The sequence below is a fragment of the Ornithorhynchus anatinus genome, chromosome 4, assembly GCF_004115215.2.
Source record: "Ornithorhynchus anatinus isolate Pmale09 chromosome 4, mOrnAna1.pri.v4, whole genome shotgun sequence".
Lineage (NCBI taxonomy): Eukaryota > Metazoa > Chordata > Mammalia > Monotremata > Ornithorhynchidae > Ornithorhynchus > Ornithorhynchus anatinus.
Window position 1 is genome coordinate 26,063,177 of NC_041731.1, and position 16,123 is coordinate 26,079,299.

Here is a 16,123-nt window from a genome sequence, read left to right on the forward strand (position 1 = left end):
AAGATATAATTATGAAGATATATTATACACACACACAAACATATATGTTTATAATAAACATATATACATATATATCATCCCTTTCCTTTTCTGAGAGTCTCTGGGTCAGGCCACTTTCCTTCCCCCAAGCCAAATATAACACATGTTATTTTACCCTCTGGCTACAGCTGGAAGCTAAATACCCCAGCTCCACTTAGTCATGGGGAAGTACTTTACCCCTCCCAGAGAATCCCAGTAAAGACCATAAACTGATCTCCAAATGAAATGACTCCTTACTCCCTAATGGGAACATTCCCTCAGGCTTAGCAGGGGCATCCCAAGGGGACAATTTGCAAACAGTGACTTCATTCATACAGTTTTTCACTCTTATTACATACTGAAAATGAATGAAGAAGAATATATCCTGCATTAGACTGAATTTTCCTTTCTGGAGAGAAAGAGATGGGGGGGAGGGAAGGGGGAGGGAGCAAGAGGAACTGAATGACTCTCTAGGGTGGTCTTTCCTATTTGTATCCCTCCATACTCTACTTTTGATGATATGACACCAAAGTTAGTGGAACTGGGCTACCTGTTCCTATTCACAAGTGGAACCATGGGGATTTGTTCCCCCCTAAATATTTCAGTTCTTCATTGTTTGGTGCCCCACTTGATAGCACTGAGGTTAGAAGCTGCCATCCAATCAATCAATACAACAGAGTACAATGTAACAGAATTGGTACATTCCCTGCCCAGATATTTCCCGCTAAAACAAAAGCTGTTGAGGTCATTTTTATCCTGGCCTAGAGTCAACTTTCCTGCTTTGTTGTTGAGACTAGTCCTTTGCTACCTAAACTTGTTATTTTGTCTATGTATCCCATAGAACTGGATTGTCTTCACTGGGACTTAGGGTGCTGGAACATTGTTGCTTCTGAGCTAGGGAAGGAGATGCCTAAGAACCTTGAACATTCTAGTATAATTTGTATTCCCTATAGTCTCTCATCCAGAAAAAGCTAGTCTACTTTCCCTAAGAACTGAATTCTCCAGAGCAGTTTAACATTCAGAGAAACCTCAGGATCTGCCACTGACTGTCCAGAGGTTAATGTCCTGAAGGATAAAAAGCCAGAGAACTCACACACAGGGAGCTTATGGGAAACACATCTGTTTTCACTAACAACACAGCAGCATTCCTCATCTCTGCTCCTTGTCTACTTCACTTTCAGAACTACTATTTCACTCTTCTCACTCCAAAGACACAGAAGGAGTTTTCTTGTAGCAATTTCTATCATTACTGAAAACACACACTAAAGAGAACATTATCTGGTTATGAGGGGACAAAGATGTCTAGATTTGTCTCATTCTCTGCCTTATACCATTTTATCTTCATATGATGATGATGATGATATTTAAGTGCTTACTATTTTCAAAGCACTGATTCTTTCCTGTCTGACAAAACACAGCTCTTCAACTGAGATGAAGTGCCCACATTTTCAATTTGAGATTTAGCCTACTATTGCATCCAAATTTCTAGGGGAAGAAAGAGAAAATTGAGACCAACTCTTAGACCCTGTCAGAACCCTTCATGAAATGTGCACTTAAGAACAGACATTTCTCAAACTGTTCAAAGCAATTCAAAGCCACTTTCTCCCATTCATGCATTGGAATTCCATCCACTGACAGGGATGAAGCAGTTTGGATGCTCTTTATCTCTCAGAAACTCAAGAATTCAGTAGCATTGATAATGGAAACCATTTTGTCTGTCAAAGGCCTATATTAAATGTAGTCCTCGACTCCTAAACTCCAAACTGGATTCATCCTACTAACCTGTTCTTTCATCTTGGATTGGACATGATAATCTTGAGTTCCGTGCTTGAAACCATAGTTATAATAGGATCTCACAAATAAAAGTGAGTCTCATTGATCACACCTACCAAATAATAATAATAATGGTACTTGTTAAGCATTTACTATGTGCCAAGCACTGTTCTAAACACTGGGGTAGATACAAGGTAATCAGGTTGGACACAGTCCCTGTCCCATATGAGGCTTACAATCTTAATCCCAATTTTATAGATGAGTGAATTGAGGCAAAGGGAACTTAAATGACTTTCCCAAGGTCACACAGAAGACAAGTGGCTGACCCGGGATTAGAACCCAGTTCCTCTGACTCCTAAGCCTGGGCTCTTGCCAGTAGGACATGCTGCTTCTCTACGCAAAAGGATCTTCCCCTCCAGGTCCCATCACATAGGTGAACTCATAATGGGAACCTCTAGCCAAGGCTGAAGTTCTTCCTAATGTAAATGTCAGTGCCAAGTTACAAAGGTAGTATCTTGGATGCCCCCAAAGAGTGGAATTTTCCCTGAATACATCCCCAAGAACTCATATGAAAAACAACTCTTCAGTGAAAACCAGGGAACTTCATGGAAATGTCACAAATACTTGGAATGGTTCAACAATTCTTGTCCATCCACATCTGTTATTCAGCTGGGAACTAGGCATCCTCCTGTCTTTAATCCAGCTAAACCTGTTGTAGATGATACCACAGTATTAATCTTTGTGCCATTTGGCAGTTTTTCCATTATTTTTCCCTGCTGCACCACAGTCATGAAGCATGCTTTCATCATGCCTAGATGCCATGTCAAACAGCTCAGGACTCAACTCTTCATTGTGTTGGCTGCTCGCTCCCAGCACTTAGTGCAGTGCTCTGCACACAATCAGCACTTAATAAATATTACTGCAACTACTACGACTACAACTACTACTCAATTTACTTTCCAGTAAAAATAGTTACTGCATGTGCAAAGCAGTGGGTTGATTTATTTCTCCAGCTGGGAGGAGATTTTGCATTTTTATTGCCTTGGATATTTTCTGGATAGGCTTTGACCATTTTGTACACTCCCAAGTGCTTAGTACAGTGCTCTGCAGACAGGAAGTGCTCAATAATTTTGATTGCCAGACTGCCTGAATGACGTTTAGGGATACACTGCCTGACACTTCTTTGGCTTTCGGGTAAGGTGTTAGAAGAAATCATTTCCAGACCTCTTTCTTTGGTTTTCTTTTCTCTGCTGCATGCCAATATCCTTGAATTAAGGATTTTAGCTAGAGCATTCTTCATCTGCCATTTCACATGCAAATCTAATGGGTGGTCAGTGTAGTTACTTTGCTTTATATTTAAAAATAGACTCAGCGCCCAACCAGTAGCTAACTAGCTTTGATTTTTTGGTTTGTAGAAGATTTCAGTGGCAGTCTAGTGAAAGTGAAGTAGAGCTTCCCCTGAATGACAAGAATTTAGCTAGACTCTACCAAACAACCTCCATCAGGTCAGCATCACCTTATCAGCCACATCATGTCTATGGGTCTTTGACTAGTCATTGGTCTTTCATTAAACATGTCATGGAATAAGGGTCTCCAACCTAGTTGCCTTATTGTGAGAAAAACTTCTGTTGCACTTCCTCCAGAGTTCTTTTTTCTCAAAGCTTGTCTAGATACGCCCAATTACTTGGTTCCAACAATAGGAGAGGAAAAAATGACTAATTTTTCTTGTGCTGTATTAAAAAGAATCCTTCCCTTCCCATCTTTTTTTTTTTTACCTTAATGGAGAGTCCCATCATCTGATTTCAGCATCTAGAATGATTCCCCATTCCTGGCTCTAGGTTCTTGGAAAGAGATTGTGATTTGTGTGTTGGTGAAGGGGCGGGGGGTGGGGGGGGGGGGTTCTTCCAGGACACTACAAGAGAGAATATTCAAATAATTATTTGACTTTGAAAGGCCAAACCTAGGGTGATTTCTGTGGCAGGAACCGATAAAACATTTACTCTCAGACCCTTAAAAATGTTATTCCATAACAGAGTGGATGGAGCTGTAGTCAGTGTCAGTACTGTAGCAGTTATTTTTTATACCTTCATAGGTGTATAGTCCAACATTCGCCTCCCTGTTTCTTTGTCATCTTGGTTTCTGCTCATAAAATATCTGTCTTTGCATGGTTTTGCGGGGGGCTGCGCTTTGAAATTTTATATCACATTTTATACTTCCCACCTCAGTTTTTTGTTTCTTTCATTTCTTGCTTAATCAGTAGCATTGAATTGTCCTGTGTGTGCTGTTTACTAGCTAAAACTGAGGACAGGGCAGACTAAGGCATTTATCTGGGACAGTTCCAATTCCAGAGCATATGTATATTTGTTGAAATTGCCAAAGATGGTCGACAAAAATCTTGACTGTCCCAACTAAACCCAGAATTTATGGCCAAGCAACTGAGGATCATTCTCTTCTTTTGTTTGCATGCCAAAAGGGGAGCTGATGAGACATCAATACCCTCGAACTTTCTCAGGCTCAAATAGCAGGAGCCTTGGGTGTATGGCATATTGAGATAGGAAGACTTTATGTTCTCAGTCCAGTAAAGGTGAATTTGTATAGGCTTAGACATACTGTTTGCACAGAAAAGATGAGATTAATCAGGAATAGAAATTTCCTTTTTTCTGTTTAGATATTCTATTGCTCTTCTGTTTATGATCCTATTTTGACTTATAAAGAAGTGATAATGTGTATATACATAATACCCTTTTGAAAGACAATATGGCCCAGGGTGTAATTCCATCTGTGGGTATGAGTGTCACTGAAGGATAGTCTCTTTTACTGAACCTGGCAAACCTAGATAGGCACATATTCTAGTCCAGTGAAATATGCATCCCTAAGTAGGGAGACACCAAATGGCATTTCCACCTCTTCAGCCAGTGGATAATACCTTTGGGCTGTTCCCTCATTTAGGACTTTAGTTCAGGGACAGGACAGGACAATTTTACCAGTCATGGTGATCGGTAATGCCAAGCCAGCCATACTCTCTGGCCTGATAATAATAATAATAATGTTGGTATTTGTTAAGCGCTTACTATGTGCAAAGCACTGTTCTAAGCGCTGGGGGGATACAAGGTGATCAGGTTGTCCCACGTAAGGCTCACAGTTAATCCCCATTTTACAGATGAGGTAACTGAGGCACAGAGAAGTGAAGTGACTTGCCCACAGTCACACAGCTGACAAGTGGCAGAGACGGGAGTCGAACCCATGACCTCTGACTCCGAAGCCCAGGCTCTTTCCACTGAGCCACACTGCTTCCTGATCTCATGTGTCCCCAGCCCACTTCGCAAGAAGGCTGGCAGCAGAAGCGGGGGCACTCTGTGAAATTCAGTTGCAGTAGATACTGCTGTGGCAACTGGAAAAATAATGTGTTGGAATATTCCTTAGTGGAAACCAAACCAAATGTCCTGGGTGAAACTAACTCAAGGGAGGATATAAACAGAACTGTTCCCATGATTCCCAGGAGCAAAAGAGTTGGCATACTGTGAGCCCTAGAGGTTCTTAATGATATAGTATCACTCCATCTTTTTTCTCAAACTCAGAAACATCAGAACTTCATGTGAATGACTTTTGCCCTCTTGATCAAACATGCATGGCTCCCTAACACTTAGGCCCCCTGCATGGTATGAAGAAATAAGGAGCTACTAAGAGGGCTAAATGAAACTTTAGACTCCAGTCACACCACAGGCCCCCTGAGTCTTTGAAAAATCAATGTCTGGAATCCTCTTTTGGTCCCCATGGGTGGATTAAATCATCTGAATCCTTACTCCCTTTCTTTGCTACTAGGATCATGATACGGATATAGCTTATGATATGAACTCTGATTAAAGAATAGATTGACGTTTGTGACCTTATTTGAATCCTGATGTAAACAGAGAATCTCACCCACATGGTACAATCAAAGTGGAAAGTTTGGAATAAGAAATAGGAGAATCTAAGAAGTTCATTATTTCTGAATATTAAACCAACCTTACAGATAGGTTCAAAATATTCCCATGCCCCAAGTAAAAAAAAAATCCCTCCAATCCCTAGTTTACCAGCACCAGTGTAATCATGCATCTGGCAACAATGAACAACACCAGATGAAGCAGCCAAGAGCTGATATTGAATGTCGTAAATATTTTGATGCTATTAAATATATAACCTGCTGAATGTCTGATTGCTCTTGGTTCCTGAGCCTGAGTTAGCAGTGCCATGTGTACTTTTTGGAGTTGGCTAATGTTAAATTCATTCATAATCTTTCAACAGATACAACTCATATCTGTTTAACAAGTTCTGTTTTCTTGGTTCCTTGCCTTGAGATGGTTTGTGACTTTTGTGACTGATCAATTCTCTATCCTTATCCAGAGAAGACATCTGAGCTGCGAGATTTATCGGTGTTAGAGGTTAGCTGGGAGGCCCTCCAAGTCAACTGGACAGCAGCTGATGGGGCCTATGAGGAGTTTGTCATTCAGGTGCAGGAGCCTGACAATCCGGAGGAGGCTAAGAATGTCACGGTACCTGGTGTCTTGAGATCTGTGGACATTATTGGGCTCAAGGCTGCTACACCTTATAAAGTCACTGCTTATGGGGTAAATCAGGGCTACCGCACAAAGCCCCTGTCTGCTGAAGCCTCCACAGGTATCGTTCTATTTATTGATCCTCTAAGGGTTTTCCAAGGGCTGTAATCACAGAACCAAATGCAAGTCTCAAAATAGGTCAGATGACATAATCCCCTAAAAGGGTACCTGTGGCTGAGAATACTGTCGAATTTTGCAATGGCAATTTACTTTATGGTTATGTTCACTGCTTTTCAGAAGAGTTGTGATGATAGATAAGAAAGGGGAAATTCTGGTAATTTCTGAGATTTGAGCAAGCGGGGAAGGAGATTGTTCGAGGAGTAGGCGCTCCACTTCTGTCCTCCTCATCACTCTACTTAATGGCTCTGAGCTGCCTCCTGGATTATCAATCAGTCACTTAATCAGTGCTATTAGAATAATAATAATAATAATGGTACTTGTTAAGTGCTTATTATGTGCCAAGTACTATTCTAAATGCTGGGGTAGATACAAATTAATCAGGTTGGACACAGTCCAACCTTGATCCCCATTCTTGATCCCCATTTTACAGATGAGGGAACTGAGGCTCAAAGAAGTGAAGTGACTTGCCCAAGGTCACTCCTTAAACACACCTAGCCAATAGCAAGCAAGGACGGCCTGGGATCAGGGGCCGTGTCGTCCTTGACTCAGCTCTCTCATTCACCCCACACATCCAATCTGTCACCAACACCTGCCAGTCTCACCTTCATAATATCACCAAGATTCGCCCTTTCCTCTCCATCCAAACTGCTATCGTGCTGATACAAGCTCTCATAATATCCCGACTGGATTATTATGTCAGCCTCCTCTCAGATCTCCCTTCCTTCTGTCTCTCCCCGCTCCAGTCTATTCTCCATTCCGCTGCCTGGCTCATCTTCCTACAGAAACGCTCTGGGCATTCACTCCCCTCCTCAAAAACCTCCAGTGGTTGCCTATTAATCTTTGCACGAAACAAAAACTCCTTACTCTTGGCTTCAAAGCTCTCCATCACCTTGCTTCCTCCTACCTCACCTCCCTTTTCTCTTTCTACTGCCCACCCCGTACACTCTGCTCCTCTGCCGCTCACCTCCTCACTGTCCACCTTTCACGCCTATCCCGCCGTCAACCCCTGGCCCACGTCCTACCGCTGTCCTGGAATGCCTTCCCTCCTTATATCTGCCAAACTAACTCTCTTCCCCTCTTCAAAGCCTTACTTAGAGCTCACCTCCTCCAGGAGGGCTTCCCAGACTGAGCCCCCCTCTTCCCTCTGCTTCCCCTCCTCTCCCCTCCCCGCGCTCTTCCCCCTTCCCCTCCTCAGCACTGTGCTCATTTGTATATTTCATTACCCTGTTTATTTTAATGAAGTGCATATCTCCTTGATTCTATTTATCTTTATGATGTTGTCTTCTTTTTGTTTTATTCTCTCTTGCTTTGCTGTCTGTCTCCTCCATTTAGACTGTGAGTCCATCATTGGGCAGGGATTGTCTCTGTTGCCGAATTGTACATTCCAAGTGCTTAATACAGTGCTCTGCACATATTAAGCACTCAATAAATACTATTGAATGAATGAATGAAAGCCTATTTTGTGCACAGCACTGAACTAAGCTTTTGCATAGTATAATACAACAGAGTTGGTAGACATGGTCTAGAAGGGGAGACAGACATTAAAATAAATAAATTACAAGTATGTACATAAGTGCTGTGGGGCTGAGGGTGGGGTGAATATCAAATGCTTAAAGGATACAGAAACAAGTGCATAAATGACACACAAGGGAGAGGGAGATTGTTACGGGAGAAGCACACAGAAGCAGAAAGAGATTTCATGAGTAGCTCCATCTTGTCTGACTGAATCAAGATTTTTCAAGTGTTTCCAGTCGGTTGGTTGGTCCCCAAGATGCCCCTCACTAAAGGAATAAGAGTGTAAATTAGTGTAATTTAGAGTGTACCTGCCTTCAGGGCAGGTAACATGTCACTTCATTATTCTGAATTTCCCAAGCCCCTAATACAGTGCACCACTCCAAGTGGTATGCTCAATAAATGTTCTTGTTATTAATACTATCATTACTACTAGAAGCCACCCCTTTCTGTTCCCACTGACCCACTCAGGATTTTCCCAGGATTCTAGTGGGTTGCTTCCTCTCCAAGCAGCCCCTCCTTAAAAAGAGACAGAGATGATTCCCCCAAATGGGAAAAAATGTCTTCGCTTTTGCTGACCCTTAGATCTGAACTCCCTGCACTGAGAAAGCTCTTCAAGAGGGAGGGAAGAGAATGCAAAGAGAGTGAATAGAGACAAATAAAAATGTCTGACAGGTTTTATGGCCATCAAAACTAGTTTTAAATCTCTTCTAGGTACTAATGGGTTGAACCCTGAGTAACAAACAATTCTCTATCCTCATTCAGTGGAAACACCCAAGCTGGGAGATTTAACGGTGTCAGAGGTTAGCTGGGAGGCCCTCAAAGTCAACTGGACGGCACAAGGTGGGGCCTATGAGAAGTTTGTCATTCAGGTGCAGGAGGCTGACAATCTGGAGGAGACTAAGAATGTCACGGTGCCGGGCGTCTTGAGATCTGTGGACATGACTGGACTCAAGGCTGGCACACCTTACAGAATCACCATCTATGGGTTGATTCGGGGGTTCACCACAAAACCACTATCTGCTGAAAGTATTACAGGTACATGATCTAATTCACTAATCCACATAACCTTAGCTTTTTACCTGAAGGACAGGAAGATTTGTCACTGGGAAACCTCTGACTTTAGAGTGTTTACTCTTCATAAGGTGAATACTACATGCATGTGGTACAAAATTACATCTCCTTAGGCAAAATATTATCCCAACTGTAAACTTAACATGACTATTTTGGAAACATCCTTGCTTTCTCCTAATTATAATATATTCTTACTTTCTATTTTTGATAAAACCAACACTTTTCCAAAGGAATACACTTCTCCCATTCAAGCAGCAAATTAATCTCTTAATGAGATATCTATGCAAACTCTGAGCCTGAGTTTAGAGTGATTTGGAATTGGGAAAATGTCAATAGATCCAAAAGCATCTTGGTGCTGAGTTTGGAATAATGATTGCTCAGTGAGTCAAAATTCCATGTTAAGAAACAAAGGAGACCTATATATTTCTCAGCCAACAATGAGATTGTAAATATAGGTTGCCCAATACAAACTACTCTTAATAGCCAAGTACTAGGGATAAAAGTACTGCACCTCATGTGACCACAGCAGTTTCCAGTGCCAAAAACCTGCTGTCTGTAGTATATTGAGAAGTCAGGTGATTAACTCTTATCTAAACAAATCTATACTTACCTAATGCAAGTAGACCTTAACCCTTCTAGTCCTGGATTCTGAAACTTTTGTGGTTTGCCATTTTCTGTAACTAAGTAATTCTCTGTCCTTATTCAGAGCAAGTGCCAGAGCTGGGAAACCTGATGGTGTCAGAGCTTAGCTGGGAATCCCTCCAAGTCAACTGGTCAGCTGCTGATGGGGCCTTTGAGCACTTTGTCCTGGCTGTTCAGGAGGCTGGCAGTCTGGGAGGATCTCACCATCTCACCATCCCTGGTGGCCTGCGGTCGGTACATGTCACTGGCCTTCAGGGGGGAGCATCATATAGAATCACACTACATGGTGTGACCGGAGGCCTCAATACTGTACCCCTTACTGCTGAAGTGATGACAGGTACCTGTCTGTAAACCATTCCAAAATTCCCTGTTCTCTTGACTACCTAGACTCATTCTCTGCTCCTGAAATGGGGAAATTATTATTATTGTTATGGTATTAAGTGCTTACTATGTGCCAGACACTGTACTATGCATGTGGGGGAATACAAGGCAATCAGGTCAGACATACAGAGAAGCAGCGTGGCCTAGTGACAAGAGCCTGGGCTTGAGACCCACTCTGCCATCTGTCAGCTGTGTGACTTTGGGCAAGTCACTTCACTTCTGTGCCTCAGTGACCTCATCTGTAAAATGGGGATGAAGACTGTGAACCCTACGTGGGACAACCTGATTACCTTGTATCTCTCCCAGCACTTAGAACAATGCCTGGCACATAGTAAGCGCTTAACAAATACCAACATTATTATTATTATTATTACATACTCCCTGTCCTACATGGGACTCACAGTCTAAGTGGGAGAAAAAACAGGTATATAATCCCCATTTTACAGATGAGGAAATTAAGGCACAGAGTGACTTGTCCAAGGTCACCCAGCAGGCAAGTAGAAGAGCTTGAATTAGAATCTAAGTCCTAGGACTCCCAGGACAGTGTTCTTTCCACTTATCCATGCTGCTTCTCAGAGCCTCTTGGATTAATGAAATCTTAGAATCCCTTTTAATTTGGTAAAGAAGTGTTGCTTATCTAATCTTTGGGGTTAAAATGTCTCTCCTTCCAACATAGATCATACAATTTTCCCAAGTTACTAGTTGGATTCCATAGTTTGGTGTTCCCCTAAGATGAATAATTCCACCTTCACAAAGAATAGCCAGCCCTCCCGCAGACAATGCAAGTCACTTAATACCAAGAAGGACTGGTGGCACTTTGAAAGGAAAATTGGGATCAGACCCAGAACGCTGTTGGTTAATTCCAGCTAGCAGTAGTCAAATTCTCCTTTGGTTCAAAGGTGATGCTTCTGACAGACTGAACCCATGGGTATGTGTAACACTGAAAATCTGTTGCACTCCTGCATGCCATGTCCACTAAAATACAGCAGTGCCTCCTTTCTCGGAACAATTATCATTGAGCTCTGAGAGCTTAAATTTTCCCTGAAAATTAGTACTTACTGTCATTAAGCTGTACTCCTGATTAAAAGGACAAGAGAACCAGAATTTAAAGGAAAGGATGAGAGAACAGGAAATAAATTCTCCATGACAACTGGCAATCATGATTTTGTGAATCATGATTTCAAATCCAGTAGTGTCTTCTCTTGCTTATATTTTGCAAACAGTAGCAGCTATGACTGGATATAAAAATATTCAACTTTATTTGTGAATCAGCATACTTGTTCTGCTGATCACAGCAAAAAGGATTCCTGTTACAAAAACCATTATAAGGCTTAAACAGTACCCACATCTCATCTGAAAGGAAAATCAATAATCAAAGATCACATCTGTGTTCCTGTACCTTATATTGCTTCCAAACAGGAGTAACTAACTGACTCTCTGTCCTTATTCAGAGGAAGCACCTCATCTGGGAAGATTAACAGTCTCAGACATTAGCTGGGAGGCTCTCAAACTCAACTGGACATCTGATGTGCCCTTTGAGAACTTTGTCATTCAGGTGCAGGAGTTTCATGATCCAGAGGAAACCCAGAATCTCACAGTCCCTAGTGGACTGACCTCCTTGGAAGTTTCAGGCCTCAAGGCATCAACACCTTACAGAATCACCTTGTATGGTGAGATTGGAGGCTACACTTCCGAACCCCTTTCAGCTCAAGCCACCACAGGTATTGTCTTTTGAATCCACACTCCACAGCCCTTCCTTTTCAGTGCACAATGATGGTTTTATATTTGCTGAGACCAAGAAAAAGATTAATTTCAAATGGCTCAGAAGCTCCATTTGATGCTGAAAAGTAACTAAAGCTAGGACCTGGAATCAGGATTTACCCCAACCTCTCTCAACTAACAATAGGACAAGATTTTATGCCCCCATTAAACAATTAAGGAATCAGTCCTGCAGGCCACGATGCAGCATTATTGACTGAACCTCTTTAAAGTGTTTCATTAGATCATGTTGGCCTATTTTTTTTTTTTACTTTATTTTACCTGAAAACTATTTGCTGGAACAATCACTCAGAAAATGAGAAACAGTCTGGAAAGCCACACACCAAGGGAAACAGGGGAGCCCTAGAGGAGTACGAAGGCAGACAGTCTAAAGCCTGATCTTTTTTCCCCATAAGAAGGAAACATTCTGAGGAGATGTGACTGTTCTGCCAGGATTAGACAGAATTTATGTTTCACAAATTGTCACAATTCATTTGTGGAGATCATATTATATTTAGAAAGGAAAACAGTTTAAGAAATTCCCCAAGAAATGTACCTTCACAGCTCCCATTAAATTTTCCAAATAAGAACACATACTCTAGTTAGACATATTTCCACAACCCACCCAGTGATATTTCCACCCTAATAAAGGAAGTCTAGAGGCTTGAATGGAAAAATGGGACAAATGCAGATGTTTAGTGAATACAATTTAAATAAGCTAACACAAACCATTGAAAGTGACTTCTCATGATTGGGTGGGGAGATGTGCCTTCACTTTTTTCATTCGAGTGACTGACTAACTCTCTGTCCTTGTCCAGAGGAGGCACCTGAACTGGGAGAGGTAACGGTATCAGAGGTTAGCTGGGAGGCCCTCCAAGTCAACTGGACAGCAGCCGATGGGGACTATGAGGAGTTTGTCATTCAGGTGCAGGAGGCTGACAATCTGGAGGTACAGAATCTCACAGTCCCTGGAGGACTGAGATCTGTGGATGTGACTGGGCTCAAGGCTGCCACTCTCTATAAAGTCACCATCTTCGGGTTGATTCAGGGCTACAGAACAAATCCCCTATCTGCTGAAGCTTCCACAGGTATCTTCTTCTAAATACATTTTCATATACATGGTCTTGCCACTGGAATTCAAGTTCATCACACACACACACACACGGCATTTGATTTAACTTAACTTTATTTGTGCTCCTCTTGGCTGCCAAGTTTGCCCTGTTCGAGATCAGGGGTGTATTCAAGGTGCTGCATGGATCCAGGAGCAGCTTTATGGCTGAAGTGAGGGTGCATGATGCTACCTGGTTTTTAGGCTCCCTATGCCTGAGACTATGACTCTGGGCATCCTGGCTCTAGCTCGACCCAGCATGCTCTGAACCAGTCTAGTTCGGATGATGTACCCTTTGCCATGGCCATTACTCTCGGGATAAGTAGGGTCACCGTAAAATGTCATTCACCTCCTGAGTCTTCTTCGCTTGTGCAGTGGTCGGCAATGAAAGGTCCGACTCCCATAGAGGTGAGTTTTGGTGATGCACAGATTATTTCTTTTAGGAATCGCTGCTGAGGGCAAGCTGCTAAATTGCGAATGGTGTGTACTTAGTTCATGATGAAACCAAAGCTATGAATGCTATCTTCATCAGTACTCAGTGAGCTTTTTTTCTCTCAAGGCCTAAGTCACTCCCTGGAAATAAGTGGTATAGGAAGGTGCAGTCCCCTATCAGGCTACAAGAGGACCATTTATTTTATCAGTCTAAGGCTATAGAGTTTCCTACTATGTAAATTTCTGCGGACCCCTAGCCAAGGCCCTAAACTAACATTTAGGAAGCATTTATTCAATGGGGAAGTCTGAATCACTTTATTATGCGATTCTGTACTCCTCTGGTTGGCCTCACCACAATTTTCTTTTTCTTTACACTCCAGCTTCTCCTTTAAATTTATTAGTGTGTTCCCATTTGCTACACTTATTTATACTAAAGGTCATTAGCAATTTCAAACTTGGTCAGACTCACAGTCCATTCACCGGAAGAGTTCTATCACAATCCCTGGTTATCTTTTATTTATTCCAGAGATTAGTACCATGTTTGGCATGTAGTAAGTGCTTAATAAATACCACAGTTATTACAACTGTGCATCTTGTATCCCTTATTTCCCATCTCACTTTCTTCCCCTGACCTCCCCACCAAAAAGTACCTTTTTCTAAATTATTCAAATATTCCACATAGGAAATCTATGTAACTCAGTCATACCACAGGGGCAGGAAAGTCTGAATTACTGGGAAATTTTATTTGGGTAGATTTGGCCTTAGACTTTTTTTAGAGCTATTTCCTGACACTCCTTCCTCTTTTATTTTCTTCTCAGGGGCCAAAGAGAATATAATACAAGAGAGATATGTAGACCCTTTGCATTTCCTAATGAGGTCATATGACTTTTAATAGTTGAGATTTTTCCATTTCTGATGAATCACATGGCAAGTGGGACTTGAGGACTGCCCATTAACTTCACAGAAAATCCATTAGACCTGTGCTTCACCAACACTTGAGAACTGCTCTGGGATATTTAACAAATTTATTTCTTGCCAGAAAGATAGGTTTACCTTCAATACAGTACTCACCTCTGTGAGAATTGTTCATTGTGTCTTCTAGCAAAATGTTTGCACTGTTGGCTGAAGAGAGTGGCTTGATCCCGGCTGGGCTAGGCTTAGCTAGTTTAGTGTGTGTGGGACATCTTCCTTGTCACACATTTGCACAAATAAGGTAAATGATGAAAAATATTTGAATGGGATAAAGGAATATGAGCAAAGTTTGAGAATGGCTGAGAATGGCTTTTGCAGCTTTGGTTGCTTAGTTTTAAGGATACAAAAGATGCTAAGCTGAAAGGATGATCTATTCTACTTACAAGTCATTGCCAGGGAAGGTGCTTTAAGGAATTGCCTTTGGTAGGACAGTTTCAGGATTCCTGAATCCTCTTTCTAATTAGTGGCAGTGTCTTCCAAGGGAAAGATGCTTTGTGGGAAACAGGAATGTCCCGGCCAGTCAGTCATCTCAGGGCAGTTAATATGCTGCCAATTTAAAAATCTAAGAAAGGTGGATTGAAGGAGGACTGAATACTCTCTTCCTCTAGCTACATTTCCATATTCCTCCTATGGTATTCCATAACTCTGGATCATTTCCCCTGCTAACAGAGAAGCTGATGAACGAGGGGCTTGGAATTCAGCCAATTCTTTACCTCAGTCTCTCAATTTTCCAGGAGCCTCTTTGCCTCAAGAGCTGCATGCCAGTGCAGGAGCATGGAAACTTGCCTTAACCATACTGCTCTCTTTCTCCTAGCCTTGTATGTCTACACTCTGGGTCTTGGAACCTTTATGATTTAAAGTGTTTCTGAGTTCTAAACTCCTATTCTGATTACAGTTTCAGCTCTATTTAACAAGAACGTACTCTCAATGCCTGAAGTGCGCTAAAGACAAGGTTGTAATTCTGTGTTTTTTTTTCTTCTTCCCTTCTTCCTCTTTTCAGCAAAGGAACCAGAAGTTGGGAATTTAACCATTTCCAGCATAACACATGAAAGCTTCAACCTCTCCTGGACAGCACCTGATGAGGCTTTTGAGACTTTTACCATTGAAATTATTGATTCCAATAGGTTGCTGGAACCCCTGGAATTCAACATCTCAGGCACTTTACGGACCATGCATATCTCAGGGCTTTTCCCCCAAACTGATTTCATTGCCTACCTCTCTGGAGTCGCGCCTGGGGTCCATACACAAGCAATAAGTGCTGCAGCTACTACAGGTATATGCATCTAGCTCTGTCCATTTCTAATGCTTCTTTTTCCAGATTCTGATTTGCAGGCTTGTTTTTTTTTTCCTTCTCTCTGGCCCCTCGACCTATGGCCCCGTCTTTCCTCCCCTGTTCCAGTGAACATCAGTATTCTAGCTCTCAAGCCCAAGACCACCCAATTTTGGGGACAGTCAGCAGGAGGCTCAGCTGAACAATTGATCTTTTTTTTTTTAACAGCAGCCAGGGCAGATTGAACCAGTTGCCACCTGTGGGTCCTGAACTTACTTCCTCCCTTCTGTGTTGAATGATAACCTCTGACATTATCACAAAATTGTAATTTGATATACATTTCTGCTTAATACCCTATGAACTTTCTTGGACATTTACAGCACCCAAAACCTCATCTTTCTTTCAGCAGGAGAGTGGATGATGTCTCAGGTGAGTGATGACAATTATTCCGTGACAACTCATCTTTCT

The 16,123-nt window shown here is 42.0% G+C and overlaps 1 protein-coding gene across 7 annotated transcripts in view; it reads left to right on the forward strand.

The window, feature by feature from the left end:
• TNC (tenascin C) overlaps positions 1-16,123 on the forward strand; it is a 103,611-nt gene that overhangs the window by 42,501 nt on the left and 44,987 nt on the right. For 4 of the 7 annotated variants that reach the window (XM_029062582.2, XM_029062584.1, XM_029062586.2 and 1 more), the window contains exons 11-16: positions 6,175-6,447; positions 8,784-9,056; positions 9,799-10,071; positions 11,567-11,836; positions 12,692-12,961; positions 15,386-15,658. The exons of 1 other annotated variant lie outside the window; for it this stretch is intronic. In XM_029062582.2, coding sequence (XP_028918415.1) covers positions 6,175-6,447; positions 8,784-9,056; positions 9,799-10,071; positions 11,567-11,836; positions 12,692-12,961; positions 15,386-15,658 — 1,632 coding nt within the window. The remainder of the gene's footprint in view (positions 1-6,174; positions 6,448-8,783; positions 9,057-9,798; positions 10,072-11,566; positions 11,837-12,691; positions 12,962-15,385; positions 15,659-16,123) is intronic. 2 more of the 7 variants (XM_029062583.2, XM_029062590.1) reach the window with 2 other exon arrangements.